The following is a 17,183-nucleotide window of genomic DNA, read 5'->3' on the forward strand; positions in this document are numbered from 1 at the left end:
CTACATCTGTGAAGAATGATGTTGGTATTTTAATAGGGATTGCATTGAATCTGTAGATCACTTTGGGTAGTATAGACATTTTAACAATGTTGATTCTGCTGAGTCAAATTTGAATTATTTACTAGGAAATTCCAATGTAAAATAGGACAACTCTACTCGGAGCAAGGCTCTCCCGGTATACATAGAAGCTGGAGAGGCACTGCCTTCATCACGTTCTCTCACCAGACCTACCAAGCTGGGGCTTAAATTAGATGTATACCCAACTGAAGTTTGGCTATGAGTCCTGTTGTCCTAGTATAGGAAGATCCAGTATAGGAAGATTTATTCGATTGGATTTTGCTGCTTCTCTTATAGTTTTATACTCATTGTACTCCAGACATATTGAAATAAGCCGTATTTTTTCTTTTTGTACCAGATATATTGGCTTTAGGGAAAAAACCCTAACATTTTCAGCAGCTACAGGATCTTGCAGATCCTGAAGGGCAGTGGATATTTTGTTTCAGCTGGATCAAGCCCTAAAAGAGGATTGGAACAGATGTTTGAATTTGGTTAAATGCTTTCAATATTTATTACTTAGGTGACCTAGTTTAGCAGCAATTGTAATAGAAAAAAACAAGGCCATTTGGGAAAAACAGAGTTTATTGCATTCACCTTAAAAATTGAAAGAATTTTCCCTTTTTATTTATTTAGCTTGAATGTGGGAAAAAAGTAAAACCCTGAGAGAGTCTCTTCCTACTTTGAACAGATATCTACATATATATTACATTAAAAAAATACCATCCCACATGAAATATTTTTTGGTGTGACTGGGGAACAGTTTTGGAACTACAGTTCTCAATGTGGCGGTTTAACTCTGGAAGCTGGGGAGCTTTGGAAGCCATTTCATGGAGCCCTACGCCTTCCACATGAGACGGGGACTGGGGGAGTTTGGTAATGTTTGAGTCAGGGCTGTCAGAGATTCAGTGGCAGGGGCAGACGTGTGATGTGAATTTCCCAGATCCTCCTCAGTACTGTTTATCCCGCCTCCATCTGGAACACTGTGTGCCTCATGGATACCCTGTCCTGCAGGAGAGGGTGCTTGCATTCTCTGTTTGTCCTTGAGTCTTTGGATACCTGTGATAGTGCTTAGTGTGAGGGAGATGCTGGCTAGTAAGAGGGAAAACTGTGAAAGAACAGTTTCTCTGACATGTTCCCACTACCTTTTCCATTCTTCCAGACTTACAGGTAGTGAGGGGGAATTGTATAAAGTTAGTGTCCAAAACCAAAATCCATGAATGTCTCTTCCTGCTTCCATTAGGGTGTGAGATGGAGGGCTGACTAACACTACCATGGAAATGCAATAGCTGCAGCAATGCATGGAGAATGAGCAAAGTTAGGTATAAAGGGTTTCCCAGGCACGTAGATAGAGGTTATTTCCCACATTTGGCAAATGAGACCTTAATCCCTCACAGTGCTGTAAGAAGAGGATTGGTGGAGAACGTGACATCTGACGGTTACAGAGGCTGGGATCTAACGACACGGTTCCAGGCATGGCTGACACAGTCAAGAGCGCTAGAATGCAGCAGGAAAAAAAACATTGACGTGCAATGCGGGATAGAACCATACAGATAGTTACTACTCTAGAATTGGCATCGCAAACAAACAATTGGCTAAATAGGGATAAAAACATATTTGAAATTGGCTGAGAGGAACAAGTCTTACACTGTTTCAACCAGAAATGTGGAGGTTGGAGGCAGGGAGGTAGGAAACCTGCCTTCCTCCTTGTTCCCTGCGGTGCTGGTTTCCTTTTTTTGTTTGTTTGTTTTAAAGGAATCTGGGATCTAATTGCTTTTTTCTGAGTAGGGTCTTTTTTTTTTTTATTTTGGTGAAGTATGTATGTTAATAATATAAACTTTGCCATTTTAACCATTTTAAATGTACAATTTTCTGGCATTAGTTATATTCACACTGTTGTACAACCATCACCACCATCTGTTTTCAGAACTTCTTCATCACCCCAAAAATGAACTCTACCTATTAAGCAATAACTCCCTATTCCTCTTCCCCTAATCCCTGGTGATAACCTCTATTCTATTTTCTGTCTCATAAGTTTGCCTATTCTAGGGCCCTCATATAAGTAGAATCATATAATATTTGTCATTTTTTGTCTCTTTCATTTAGCGTAGTGTTTTCAAGATTCATCCTTGTTACAGCATGTATCAGAATTTCATTCTTTTTTATGGTTCCACAATATACCATCGTGTGTACATAATCTATTTTGTTTATCCATTCATTTGTCCAAGAACATTTGGGTTGTTTCTACCTTTTGGCTATTATGAATAATGCTGCAGTGAACATAGGAGTGTAAGTTATGTTTGAGTCTCTGTTTTCAGTACCCAGGAGTGGAATTGCTGAATCATATGGTAATTTGGTGTTTAGCTTTTTGAGGAGCTGCAGAACTATTTCCACAGTGGTTTGGTGCCAGGTTCCTTGACTCTTTTACAGACTTGTAGGTACAACAGTATGAACAACTGACCCTAGGGTTGCTGCACTTATTATTTATAAATAACTTCAAAAATTTTCCTAAATAATGCTTTTATGTAATAAAACCTTTAAATACAAACTTTGCATTTTTCTTAACTGTACATTCAGGCAGTCTTTGAATATGAACTCTAATATTATCAGAGGGGTGAAATTCTGTCTTTGTTTTGTCCTTATTGGAGGAGGGGAGAGAAAGAATCGAATACCCTTGTGTGTGTATTGGGTATTGTGCTACATATTTTCACACTTAGAAAAAATATCACATTTCCTGATTGTTTTCACATAACTTTGTGAGGTGATGTCATTACCCTTATATTGCAATGAGGAAATTAGGTAACTCTCCTCTTCTTTCCCACCATAAGTGGTAAAGCTTGGATTTGGTTCCAGTCTTAGGATTCAGTTTAAAAGTCTTGCAGTTGGCATTTCCACAGTAGGCCAGGAGCCTTAATTATTTGTTAAACTGTTTACATTTTGGAATTTTTTTGGTGGGGGGATTGTATTAGTTAGGTTTTCTCTGGCACCTCCTAGTTTAGATAAATAGGAGATGGCTGCAATTCCTTTTTAATTTGGGTTTAGGGAGGCTGTCAATGTAGCAGCTCATTTTTGACAAACTCAGGACTTTAGTTATTAACAATATTTCCTTCAATGGTTACTTGTTAAATAACCTATTCAGTTCAAGGTTTTTAGTCTTTTATGTTTTTCAGAGCTTTTGAGTACAGTTACCTCATCCTTTGCAGATAGGATATCTGCTTTGTTAGCATGTAGCTTTAATGATTAAAAATGGAAGAGAAGAAGGTGTGCCTTGTGTCTAGGCCACGTGAAGTTAGGATCACCTCTCTGGCCTAATGGGGCTTCCAAAAGACACTTTAGGAGGTTCTACAGTTTTGACCTTTCTTCTCTAGAGTCTAAATTTTTGTGTGCCTGGCCCCATCATTTCTGTAGTCCTGTCAGGGGCCATGGGCTCTTTATTCATATATCAGTTTTAATTGGTGATAGTAGCCCATGTTCAGAACGGGATTTGTCAACCTTGGTACCATTGACATTTGGCCCAGATACTTTTTTTGTGGGGGGCTGCCTGTGCATTAGGGATAGTTAATAGTGACCCTGGTTTCTTACCCACTAAATTGCCCATACGCCATCTCCAAATCTTGACACTTAAAAATGTCTCCAGACATTGCCAAATGTCCCTCAGGGGCAGATCCACCCCCTAGTTAAGAACCACTGGTAAAGGAAAATTGGTTTCACAACTACTTGGTTGTGTTGACCATGCTTATCACCACTATTAACGTTGCCTTATTTTCTATATTTTTCCCTCGAATAGCTACCTTCTTTCATTTTAATTACTCAATTCCTTTTGTCTCCTTCATTTATGTCTAAGACGGAATTTTGATTGGTCTGTCTCCTACATTTATATTTTCAAAGTAATCTTTTCTTTCCTCCTGTTCTCCTGGCTTCGATTTGCTTGTTTCATTTTACTTTTGCTGTGTTTATTCTGGCATCCTCCAGTTCTCCCTTACTCTTTCACTGGCAGTCTGTATGTGCTTTCCTTTCGTCTGTTCATCAGCAGCCTTTTATGTCCCCATTCTTTTTTGGTCTGAGAGGTAATTCCTATGAATGGGGTCACTGACCACAAATACTGGTCTCTCTTTACGTGTGTGTATTATACTGCCACGAGGCATAAAGGTTTGCTTTTTCCTTGTCATTCCCTGTGTGCACATTGTCCTTGAGTACTGTCCATGGGGAAGAGGATTTCTCCATCAAATCACAGCTGACATTTTCCATGCGCTCTAGTGCCTGCCCTGCTTGCTCACTGAGTCGTGTTCACTCAGGCTCCCCAACAACTGCAAGGCAGGTGGTGTATGGACGATTGCTTGAATTTTGCAGAGAAGCAGTGGCCTGGAGAGACTTGAGGTGACCCCCTGTGCCTTCCTCCTGCATTACTGTTTCCTCTTCTGCTTTTTCTCACTCCGGATTATAAACCCTAGGACTCTCAACATAGCAGAAAGGGTTAGATCGTGTTGGATCACTGTCTGTGGGAAACTTCTTATAGCCTGTTGGGGGTTCCCTTCTGTGAGGTCCGAAGCCCTTTTCTTAAGTGGAAATAGCCTTGTGTTTTGCCAGAACCTCCCACCCTCTCTGCAGGTCAAATAATGGATTTAGTAGAAATATGGAAAAGTTTAGTCTGTCCGTGTGCCAAAATTGCCACTAGGAAGGCAGCAGTGTAAACAGTGTGTGACTAATCCTTTCTTTTAAGGAAAGCAGTTTTTAGGCGATTGTTTCCCCTCTGCTTACAAAGACACAGGTTTCCACAGATTTGAGTCTTCATGTGGCCAGCTGTACCCTAACCTCTGGCCCATTTCTCGTGTTCTTTCTTTTCTGTGTGTCACCAGCATGTCCCCATCACGTATCTCACCTACGCGGTCACATGTCTACTCCTGCCACTCCCAACACCACACTGTTGATGTTGCCAGAGACCTGCTACCCGGCCCAGTTCGTATTTCCCTGCTCTTCTGCAGCAGTTTGTAGGAGATCCTCTCTCCCTTCTTCCTGGAAGCTTTCTTCCACTTTTTTCTGGACTGACATTATTCTTGTTTTTCTCCTCTATTCTCTTTTTGCCCCCATCGCTAAGTGTGCATATCCTCCAAGGATGTGTGGTTCCATGTTTGCTTTTTTTTTTTTCCTGAAACATTTTTGCCGTTAAAGAGGTTGGTCTCTCTTAGAATGTCACCATTCCTAAACTCAGAGGCTTTCCCTGATTGTGCCCTAGACATCTGGCCCATGTTTCTGTCTCTAAACTAATGTAATCCTCTTCCTCAGACTGGCCCTTTCTTCTGACTGCTATGACTTGTCACACCTCTTTGCACTAACTTTTCCCCCTGGCAGTAAACCAAAAATATTCTTCCAGTCCACGAGGCTTGAGACCTCCCAGTATTGCAGGACTCCTTTCCCTTTTGTCCCCGGCCCTCACTCATTTAATCCTCAAGTCCTGTTAGTTCTTCTGGTAGTTACTTCCATGTAGCTCCTTTTTGGTTTAGTCACTTTAAATGTTGTCTAAATGCTTCTTGCTGTAGTACTAGGTGAAGATTTAACATATTTACTTTACCCCTTGTCTCCAGCCTTCCTCCCAAAGTCATTGTAGGCATACCTCAAGGACATGGAGGGTTTGGTTCCAGACCACTGCAATAAAGCGAATGTCTTAATAGGGTCACACAAATTTTTTGGTTTCCCAATGCATATAAAAGTCCTGTTAACACTAAACTTTAGTCTGTTATGTGTATAATAGCATTATGTCTAAAAAAAAAATCTATATTCCTTAATTAAAAAATAATTTATTGCTAAAAATGCTAATGATCATTTGAGCCTTCAATGAGTTATTTTCTTTTTGTTGGTGGAAGGTCTTTCCTCATTGTTGATGGCTGCTGGCTGATCAGGGTGGTGGTTGCTGAAGGCTGGGGTGGCTGTTTCTTAAAATAAGGCAACAGTGAAGTTTGCCACATCAACTAACTCTTCCTTTTGTGAAGGATTTCTCTGTAGTATATGATACTGTTTGATAGTGTTTGACCCATGGTGGAACTTCTTTTCAAAATTGGAGTCAGTCCTCTAAAACCTTGCTGCTATTTTATCAACTAAGTTCATGGAATATTCTAAATCCTTTGTTGTCATTCCACAATGTTCAGAATATCTTCACCGGAAGTATATTCTATCTCAAGAAACCACTTTCATTGCTCATCCATAAGAAGCAACCTTCATCTGTTCAGGCTTGACCATGAGATTACAACAATTCAATCACATCTTCAGGCCCTAATTCTATAATAATTCTAGTTCTCTTGCTATTTCCATCACAGCTGTAATTACTTCCTCCACTGAAGTCTTGAGCCCCTCAAAGTCATCCATGAGGACTGGAATCAACTTCTTCCAAACTCTTGTTAATATTTGGAACTCCTCCCATGAATCTCCAATGTTCTTTCGATTTGCTTTGCCCAGATTCATCAGAGGAATCAGTATCTGTGGCAGCTATAGCCTTACAAAATGTATTTCTTAAATATTAATAATAAGACTTAAAAGTCAAAATTACTCCTTGATCCATGGGCTACAGAATGGATGTTGTGTTAGCATGCATGAAAACAACATTAATCTCTTTGTACTTCTCCATCAGAGTTCTTGAGTGACCACCAGGTGCATTGTCAATGAGCAGTAATATTTCCAGTATTTTTTTCTGAGCAGTGGGTTGTAACAGTGGGCTTAAACTATTCAGTAACCCATGCTGTAAACAGATATGCTGTCATCCAGGCTTTGTTCCATTTCTAGAGCTCAAGCGAGTAGATTTAGCATAATTCTTAAGGGCCCTAGGATTTTTGGAATGGTAAATGAACATTGGCTTCAACTTAAAGTCAACAGCTTCATTAGCCCCTAACACAACAGCTTCATTAGCCCCTAACACAAGAATCAGTCTATTCTTGGATGCTTTGAGGGCAGATAATTGACTTCTTTTCTTTAGCTATGAAAGACTTAGATGGCATCTCCTTCCAATAGGAGGCTGTTTTGTCTACGTGGAAAATATGTTGGTTATTGTAGCCACCTTCATCAGCGATCTTAGCTAGATCTTCCCGATGACCTGCTGCAGCTTCTCCATCAGCACTTGCTGCTTCATTTTGCACTTTTATGTTATGGAGATGACGTCTTTCCTTAAACATCATGAACTAACCTTGCTAGCTTCAAACTTTTCTTCTGTAGCTTCTTCACTTCTCTTAGCCTTCGTAGAATTGAGGAGAGTTAGGGCCTTGCTCTGGATGAGGCATTGGCTTAAGAGAATGTTGTGGCTGGTTTGATCTTCTGTCCAGACCACTCAAACTTTCTTCATGTCAGCAGTAAGGCTCTTTCACTTTCTTATCATTCGTGTGTTCCCTGGTATAGCCACTTTTCATTTCCTTCAAGAACTTTTCCTTTGCATTCACAACTTGGCTAAATGTTTGGTGCAAAAGGTCTAGCTTTTGGCCTGTCTTGGCTCTTGACATGCCGTCCTCACTAAGCTTAATTATTTTTAGCTTTCGATTTAAAGTGAGAGCTGTGTGACTCTTCCTTTCACTTGAACACTTAGAGACCATTATGGGGTTATTAATTGGCCTAATTTCAATATTGTGTCTCAGGGAAGGCCCGAGGCCTGAGGAGAGGGAGAGGGGCAAGGAATGGCTGACCAGTGGAGCAGTCAGAACACACCTAGCATTTATTAAGTTTGCTGTCCTTCGTGGGTGTGGTTCATGGTGCCCCCAAACCATTAAGATAGTAACAGCAAAGATCACTGATCCCAGATCATCATAACAGATATAATAATAATGAAAAAGTTTGAAGTATTGTGGTCATTATCAAAATATGACACAGGCACAAGTGAGCACATGCTGTTGGAAGATGGTGCTGATAGACTTGCTTGATGCAGGGTCACCACAAACCTGTAATTTGTCAAAAATGCAATATCTGTGAAATGTAATAAAGTGCAATAAAACAAGGTATACCTGTATGTTTTTTTTTTTTTTCTTTTTAAGAGGGAGGGTCTTACTCTGTTGCCCAGGCTGGAGTGCAGTGGTACGACCATAGCTCAATGTAACATCGAACTCATGGGCTTAAGCAATCCTCCTGCCTCAGCCTCCTGAGTAGCTGGGACTACAGGTGTGAGCCACTGTGCCTGACTACTTTTTAAATTTGCTGCCCAGACTGGTCTTGAACTCTCCTGGCCGCAAGTGATCTTCCCGCCTCATTCTTTCAGAGTGTTGGGATTACAGGCATGAGCCACTGCACCCTGTGTACCTGTATTTTGTATTCATTGTTTTTCTGTCTCTACAAACTCAAACAGCACATTTAAACCTTGATTTTCTTCTTCTATCAATTTTATGTGATGAGATCATGAATGTTCTCTCATGACCCTTCATTTGGTAAGATGAGGGCACTGGCCCTCCTAGTCTTTCCTCCACTTCTTCTCTTCTTTTTCCAGAATTTTCCAGCCTCTTTCAGCTGATTCTGTACATTTATATCACCAGAGGTGCCAGCATGGGTTGCTTCTAACAGTTACAGCATTGACAATATGTTGTCTGTGTATGAACGACTCGGTGCAAAGCCAAATAGGGTGCTTGGGTTTCTTCCCTCCGTGTGTGTTCGTTGCCAGCATCCCTGTGCTTCTTGAAGGAGAATATTTCTAGTATCTCATTTGAATGGATTCTCTTTTTTTCTGTATTCATGGCATTTTTCACCATATGGTCAAGTGTTTTCAGAAACCTCAATTATATTTCCATTCTGACGATTCCCCTTTCTTCCCTTCCCAAATCATTCTCCCGTAGCTCCCTGCCTTCCTGGTTGCCCAGCAAGCTTCCTTTTACAGGAAACATGGGAAACCAGCCTTTATGCTAGGGGAACTCGAAATGCCAGAACAAGGGAACTTTACTCTGGCAGAGTAAGTTTTGTGGTTCATCCCAGATAATTGCATTCTTTTGGAGAAGAATACTGATTTTATTCTCTGAAGGGTGAAAAAAATTTGACTTCTAGATGGTCTGTTTGCTTGAGTTGGGAAGAACGATTGTCTTCATATGTTGACTTTCACTTGCGACACCAGTGTTAAGCCCTACATCTCCTCACAACCCTTTGCATTACTTGGTTTAAGTGCTCAGAACCTTTCTGTGGTATCCTGACAAGGCCGCTTTGTCTGCGTGTGTACTCTGACAGAGTGATTCTGACCTGTGTCCTTAAGCTACGGGTTACAATGCATCAGGGAATCCCAAAGTCATGAAATAAATGTGGTGGTTCAAGACTGTGTTATTATAAAAGAATGGATTAGTAGAGAAAAATATCAGGATATCCTGCACATAGTAAGGTACACGCTGTTTTATAAAACTCGTTTTAGTTATACAAAACCACAGACATGTATGTAGCTATGTACTGGATCTCCATATAAATGTACTTCTTACTGTGGGTTGAGGTAAAAGAAGTTAGAAAGACTATTTTTTTAGGCCATGGTTTCCTCCACCCTGTTAAAACAGTCAGTGTTTCTCAGTGTACTTTGAATCTCTTAGAAATTTATTGAAATGTCTCGTGTGTTTATTAATGGGTGATATGAAGCGTGTTTTGTAACCTGCGTGGCACAGGTACTGACCAAGCGGAAGGAAGGCAGGAGCAGAGACCAGTGGTCTCCAGCTGTGCCGTATGTTAACTCCTTGTTTACAGGATTGAGAGGACATCTTGGGGGGCCCGGTGGAAAGGGAGGTCCCCCAGTGGAGGGCACTTAGGGGCTTGGGGCAGCTCTTCACCAGTCCAGAGTCTTCAAATATTTTAAACTGCTAGGGTGGCTGTACTGTTGTGTAACTGCCAAATATCAACTCTGGATTCATATCTTTTTTTTTCTTACCTATAATTTTAAGGACATCTTTCGAAGAAGGGGAGATAAATAGGTGTCCCCCAAACCATTTTGAACCAGAAGCCGTACAGTTTTTATTTTTAATCTAATTTTCTCTTAAGTTTAGTTCCTCCCCCTTTAAAAAAATAGTTACATTGCTATAACTAATCTCATATTCACTAGTGATAGTTAAGCCTTTTTTTTTCTGGGAGAGGAGGATTCGGGGAGGAAATCCCAACTTAATTAAAGGGAGAGGCATTTTTCCTGAAATACTAGGAGTAAAAGAAAGGAAAGGAAAAAGAGTTAAAGGGGATGTGTATTTGTAAGGCTGAGAGGTGGTCCAAAGTGGAAATAACTGTGAATGATGACATTAGGGAAGATGGTAGGCACCACCTATGAAGGGGAAGGTTAGGAAGAGAGAGGAGAATGGTGATTCCACTTAGTAAGTATTTGTGGCATTGAGTGATGGGGCAGTTTCCTCTGCTTGCCCCAGCTGGTGTACCATCCATGGCTTTGCCTCTGTCTCCGGCGCTGTGAAGCAGAGGGGCATCAACCTGACTGCAGATACCTGCCACGGGGGGAAGTGGGGAAAGAGGCGGATTGGTGGGCACCTGTGTGTAGCTCCATATTTGCAATGTGTTTGTAACCTGGGGAGTATGTATATAGTAGTGGGACCCAAGTACTAATTTCCTTAGTGGCTGAGGGTCGTTACTCAAGTTCTAGACCTGGTGCCATGTTGTCTTTCTTGTTTGTTTATTACCTTGCTGTTCTGTTTAGGGGAAAGGGGCCCATGCATATATATGCTTTCCGCTCATTTCTTGCTGTCCCTGCTTCGATTTTGAGGGGAGAGAAGGGAGGACCTCAACTGGAAGGCAGACCCAGCATTTTCACCTTCCTGGCGATGATCAGGGCAGGAATTAGTTGTAGTCGCCCAAGGTTTCCTGGAATGCTAGGTTTTCTTTTTTCTTTTCTTTTCTTTTCTTTTTTTTTTTTTTTTTGAGACAGAGTCTCACTCTGTTGCCTGGGCCAGAGTGCTGTGGCATCACCCTAGCTCACAGCATAGGTTTTCTTTTTCTGAACAGGAGCTAGTCTGTATGTCTCTCAGTGGGTCACAGCAACATAGTGACAGGGCGACAGCGTGCCTGGAGCGCAAGTGGCTTCTGAGGTGAGTGGGAGGGCTTCTCCTTTCCACAAGGCTGACAGAAGAGAATTGTGGTTCTTATCAGTCACCACCAGATGTGTCCAGCTGTTTCACTTTCTACTCTGTCCCAACCAAACATATTTAAAGTTCAAAACAACACTTACATCATCAAAATAAAAGTGTTTACAATGTTAAGCCTTAGGCTTTTAGTAATTTAGTCATTAGTCTGGTGACAAAGGGAGTGGCCTTGCGTGGTATTGCGTCTGGGAAAATCCAGGCCCAAGATGGATTTTCCAGGCTTTCTTGAGACCACAGGGTTTGGTGTGATAGGTCTAGATCCCTGACTGGTTAAGAGGGAAACACCCTAATCCCAGCTTCTTCTGTTCCTTCTCTCTCATGAATGCCTTGTCCCACAGAATAGTTCATTCGTCAGCCCCAACTAGAATGAATTCAATAGAGTGAGTCTATTCAAGATTCTTTTATTACTTGTGGTGAGACATTGTATGGGGGCTTGACAGTTTACTTTTTGCACTGACCTGCCATGGTGTCATTTCTTCCCCTTGTCCCTTGTTCAGTTAGTCCCTCCTTAGGGTTAGTCTTTTGGGTCAGATTACACTGGACAACAGGTTTCCTTTTAAAGGCTTCGTTTGCTGCTAAATACGCTGTTTTAACCATTTCAGTAGCAATTTTGCATATTCTGGAATTAGTTGGTGTATCTTCTTTATATTTTTCATTACTTATTAGTCTTAGCTAATGATTTCATTTCTCTTCCTCAGGGAATAATTGAATCTGGGCAAAGGCTTGTTATTTTAAAGTATGCATTACATGCACTTGGAAGAGCTCTGTCACAGAAAATAAAGGGTTGGGCCAGGAGTGTGAAAACATGGTAATCATGTTCAGAAGTCCCCAGAGGTCTTGACTTGCGTTATTGAAAAGATAATGAGATTATGATTAGTTACTGTTCTTGTTATTCTTAGGAACTAGTAATTATAAACCATTTAACTCTAATAGTATAATTTATATCATTATGAGATACAGCATAAAAAATTGTTTCCCTAAGGCATCATCATATTTCAAAAGGAAATTAAAATTATTTTATAATTTTTTTTAAGTTTTTGTGTGTTCAGATTTGTATGAGCATCTTTTTTTCCTCAGCCCTGTGTGGCAGAGATTCCATTCTACAGATTAGGAAACTGAGGCTTAAGGAGGTTGACCAACTAACCTTCCAGTGCTAGGCGGAGTTGGAAGGTGCCATGGTACCATACAGGCTCTAATTGTTTGTAGTTGATTTTGCTTAACTGATCCAGGTGGGCATTTCTCACATAATCCCCTTCCCGTCCTCTCTTCCCAGTTTTCCCCTTCCTGTTTCCGATGCTGCTCACTTATTTATGTATGTACCTGTTTGTATGTATATCTTTGTCTTTTTCTTAAATATAAATGCTGTGTGTTTTGCATGAAGGCTTATGGTCACTGTTTTCTGAATCCTCTGATAAAATCCACATGTGATGATCTATTTACTGTTATGCTTCTTGACTAGACGGGCAGAGTCCCTTTCATGTTGGAGATTTCCAAGGGTAAGTTGTTAGTTCCTTCCTTATATGCCACAAATGGTCAGCTATGGTATTTGAAGGGAACCATGCGCCTCGTGTATAATTTATGCTCCTTTCTAAATTGAATTAATTTCTTGTTCTTTTCTTCTTAGTTGACTTTTAAAAGGCCATTATTTATTTCCTTGTCTTTGTTTTGTTTCTTCCCAGAGTGACACCCCTTTCCTCACAGAATGTGAGGATACATCGTGGCCAGACCCAGGAATATGTGCTCCAGCCCAAGTACTTTCCAGCCCAGAAGGTGGTTTCAGGAGAGCAGTCCACCGAAGGTTCCTTCCCTTTAAGATACAGGCAGGATCAAGTTGCAGCGCCTTTTCAGCGTGAGTATAGTCTAGTCAATCATCTTCCTAAGTTATAATATCATAGTTTGGAAACACTTTGTTCAATTTCGATGGCTTTCATGTGTCACAGTAGATAAAATTCAAGAGTCATTAAAAAACCCACAGTGGTTCCTAAAACAACCAGACAGCAGATGTTTAGCATGGTTTCCTTCTTCTGAGGAAAGGCAGTATTCCTGGATTTTGGAAATGAATCTGAAATGCCCTGCCTGTAGTTCTGTTTCTGCAAGATGGCTCCATTTCTAAGACATATTTCCTCTAATTTTAGGCACAGTCATATGTCTGACATGTTTACATTGATAAAATATTTTCTTAGTAAGCTAGCCAGGATTCATTCCTTATGAAATGTCTGAAATGTCCTGCATGACTCTCTGAGGTTCACCTACTGTGGATATTTTTATGTTATAAGGTCCACCTCCTTTTTAGTATATCAAGCAGCTGGTGTGACAGATTTTACTCTGAAGTTGTAAAGCACTATTGTATCAGTGGCAAGCTTGGTTAATATCTCGCTATGTGGGAAGCTCAAGGACAAGTCCTGGCTCAAAGGGTGGGGAATGTGATGATTTGTGGTTTAGGTATTACAGAGTGTCTGCTGGCAGCATCTGGAGAAAACGTTCTGGAGCGAGGCGCAGACCATCCAAAGGCGAGAGCTAGACGCACACTCTCGTTCCAGCGGCTTCCTGCCCTGTCGCATGTTGACTGATTGCCTGCACCATAAGCAGTGAAAGGGAATGTCAGCTATGATGTGGAAAAGGACTGTCTTTCACCACCATGAATAGGGTGAAGGGCTAAGAGAGACTTTTTCCTACTGTTTGACACTTGGACTCCATATCTGTTGTGCGTTTGATTCCCTAGGTCTGTTCCCACCTCCCAGTTTCTGTACTGAACCTAGAGTGATTTATTCTTCTCTCATAATTGGTCATTTAACAAAAAGAATTTGAGATACAGGCTTGTACATCCGCTTTTCATCTTTTGAGAGTTCTGCGCGGTGACTGGTGGCTGGACCCCAGAGCAATAGTTTGGTGTGGTTTATTGGGAGGATGAGGAAGCATGCCCTTAGGGAAGAATATAGAAATCATTTAGATCATCTCCTTGCCTTTAGGCAAGATCACTTCCAAGTCATCTGCAAAAGAATGGATGTTACCTATCTTATTTTTTAAAGATCCTTTGATTTGTTACTTAATAGCTTGTTTCTCTTATGTGACTATCCCTTGAGTATATAATTTTCTAATCTTAATTTTAAAAATAAAAAAAAAAGATACTTCTTATTTCCTTTGGGGTTTCATTTAGATGATATTTTTTTAGAAGCTCTCCAAAATTAGAGTGTGATGGCAAGAGAGTTTTTGAAAGTTTATGGTCATACTGATGAAGAAGAGAATTCTGAATTACATGGAGGTGTCAGGAAAAGATGATTTGAGAATCGCTGGTATTAAGACTAGAGATTACACTGCTTCAGTTTGTTATCGATGATTTGTTATTGAAAGGAAAATTCCTATTGGGTCTGTGTAATGTATTTTAAACTCTCAAACCTTGGTCGAACTATTAAATATGTCGTGGAAGATGAAATCATATTTTAGAATTATAATTATCTGTACTGTTCATAATATTCCCACTCATCTGTTAAAATGTATTTTCTACATAGTGGGGATCTAGCAAAGGAATGTAGACTAACACAGTATTGCAATGATGGAGTTCTCAGCTCAGAGCCCCCAAAACATGGCTCTTGTGCAAAACGAGGCCCAGAAATTAACTGAGAGGGGCATATAGGAAGGACAGGAAGGGAAATGTGACCATTTTTGCTGAGGCCAGAGCTTTACTGAGAGCTGGAGGGCTAATTGGAAAGTTTTAAAAAGAGATAATTTGGCAGGACCATTAAGGATACTGAAATAGCAAAACTGAGGAAGAACCACAATGGGAAGACTAAAACTGGAAAGGAGGTGTGGGTAGTAGGAAGGACCTAAAAGTATTCCGTCTCCATACACTCCCACTTGAAGAGGAGGCTCCAGGGAAACCTTACATGGAACAGAAAGGAAGGAAAAATGAATAAAGAAAGTCTGAGGAAAAGTAGAAGCTTTTAGTATCTTTATTTTCATCTTTACAGAAGAGATCAAATGCAAACAGATTAAATTCTCCTTGAGCTGAAAGATTTGAAGGGCAAACAGAAGCTGATAATTCTGACTCTTAAATAGAAGATATTAAGATTAGTTGTGAATTAGTTGATGTATCTTGGGGTGAAGTCGATGGATTGGTGTGTGCCATAGCAGTCCACTGCTGTTAATTTTAAGAAGCTACTAGGACTAAAGAGAACATTTAGGTTGGCAGAAACAAGTCCTATTTTCCCCTTTTAAAGGGGATAAAATAAAAAGGTGGTTTACAGTAATTAATTACCAATTAGTAGGCTTAATATTGTTATCTTGCAAGTAGCAATAACAATGTATACTTAAGCTCTAAGTGCTGTGTAACTTAATAGCTCATCATAGGAGGAGACAGTAGTCTGCAAGCCCAGGGGAATAAGGATTTGCTATTGACACCTGGTGAGAGAAGACAGCATTGGTTAGAATAAGCAGGGAAGGGATGAGGGTAGAGGTCATGAATTTAGTGAAGTGAAATAGGTTAATGTGCCAAGTGTAGCACTCTCCAGATAAAACAAATTATTCGTAGAAGGAAACAAACCATCAAGTTGCTAGTAGAAGTGCTCTCTTTTGTGAGGAATGAATATTTTATTGGAATTCCTGGAGTTTTGGTATGATAACTGGACATCCCTGTCCGATGCTAGTTGGACCAGCACTGTTCCTGTTTTGGTTCTGTGTATTTACCGGCCTGCAGAGTTACTTCTGAGGTAACTTGCTATCCTGGGTTGGTTCTCTGGTCACTGCTAAAGGATCAGCTATACTGATAAATTAATACCTTGGTGCTCTGCTCTATGCATTAGTGTTAAAAGAATTTAGTTTGAATGAGTATCATCTAGAGCAAAGGTCAGTAAATTTTTCTTAAAGGGCCTGATAGTAAATATTTCAGGCTTGTGAGCCAATAGGCAAATTGAGATGTTATATAGGTACCTATACAGTTATTTAAAATGCAACCACTTAAAAAAGTGAAAATCAATCTTGTAGTTTGTAAAAAATTGGGCGACTGGCTGGGTTTGGCTAATGGGCTATAGTTTGCTGCCTCCTCATTTGGACACGCACAGTCTCTCACTCTACTGAAAACTTCTAGATTTGGGACCTGATCAATTGGTGCCTGGAGCATGTTGCCCAAGGGACCATGCCTGTAACCACTGCCCTTCATTGTCAGGGCCCCCAGCAACCCACCCTCCACACCATGATACTTCTCAGCTACATATCCGCTTAGTTTGAAAGCAGCCAGAAAAGCATGTACTACCCCAAAACTACTGTGCCTGATAAGTCTAGTTACTTTTAATGTTAGAGTGGCAGGCCAGGTAGCAGTTGGCAAAGTGATGGATGTTACTCCTGGTTGTTTATAAAAAAAACCTTTTAATATTGGTGGAAATAACATTTTATTGAATGAACCAGTACTGGTCATATCACTGCACAGTATCACATTAAGATACTACTTGAGTTCCTCAAAAAAGTTAAATATGGAGTTACCATAGGGCTTAACAATTCCACACCTAGGTATATACCCAGAAGAACTGAAAACATATGTTCACACAAAAACTTGTACACAAACGTTCATAGCAGCATTATTCATAACACCCAAGAGAGTGGGAATAACCCAATTGTCCATCCAGCTAGTGAGTGGATAAACAAAATGGATATATCCAAACAATGGAATATTACTCAGCTATAAAAAGGAATAAGATTCTGATACATGCTACAGTTTGGGTGACCTTTGAAAACATACTGAGTAAAAGAACCCAGACAACATCCTATATGATCCCATTTGTATAGAACATCCAGAATAGGCAAATCCATAGAGAAAGTAGATTAGTGATTGCCAAAGACTGCGGAGAGGAGAAATGGGGAGTGACCATTTATAGGTAAGGCGTTTCTTTTGGGGTGATGAAAATATTCTGGAATTAGATGATCATGGTGGTTGTACAACTTTGTGAATATGCTAAAAACCACTGAGTTCTTACACTTAAGGGTGAATTCTATGGTATGTGTATTATTTCTCAACAATCACAAAAATATGTATAAGAAATCATTGCTGAATAGGTAGTTATAGATGACTCAGTA

General features: G+C 40.3%; 1 protein-coding gene across 1 annotated transcript in view; it reads left to right on the forward strand.

The window, feature by feature from the left end:
- The window catches only part of LTBP1 (latent transforming growth factor beta binding protein 1), a 482,178-nt gene that overhangs the window by 144,156 nt on the left and 320,839 nt on the right, over positions 1-17,183 (forward strand). The window contains exon 4 of the mRNA XM_012652425.1: positions 12,797-12,966. Coding sequence (XP_012507879.1) covers positions 12,797-12,966 — 170 coding nt within the window. The remainder of the gene's footprint in view (positions 1-12,796; positions 12,967-17,183) is intronic.

Source organism: Propithecus coquereli, unplaced genomic scaffold (assembly GCF_000956105.1).
Source record: "Propithecus coquereli isolate 6110/MARCELLA unplaced genomic scaffold, Pcoq_1.0 Scaffold39, whole genome shotgun sequence".
In the NCBI taxonomy this organism is placed as follows: Eukaryota; Metazoa; Chordata; class Mammalia; order Primates; family Indriidae; genus Propithecus; species Propithecus coquereli.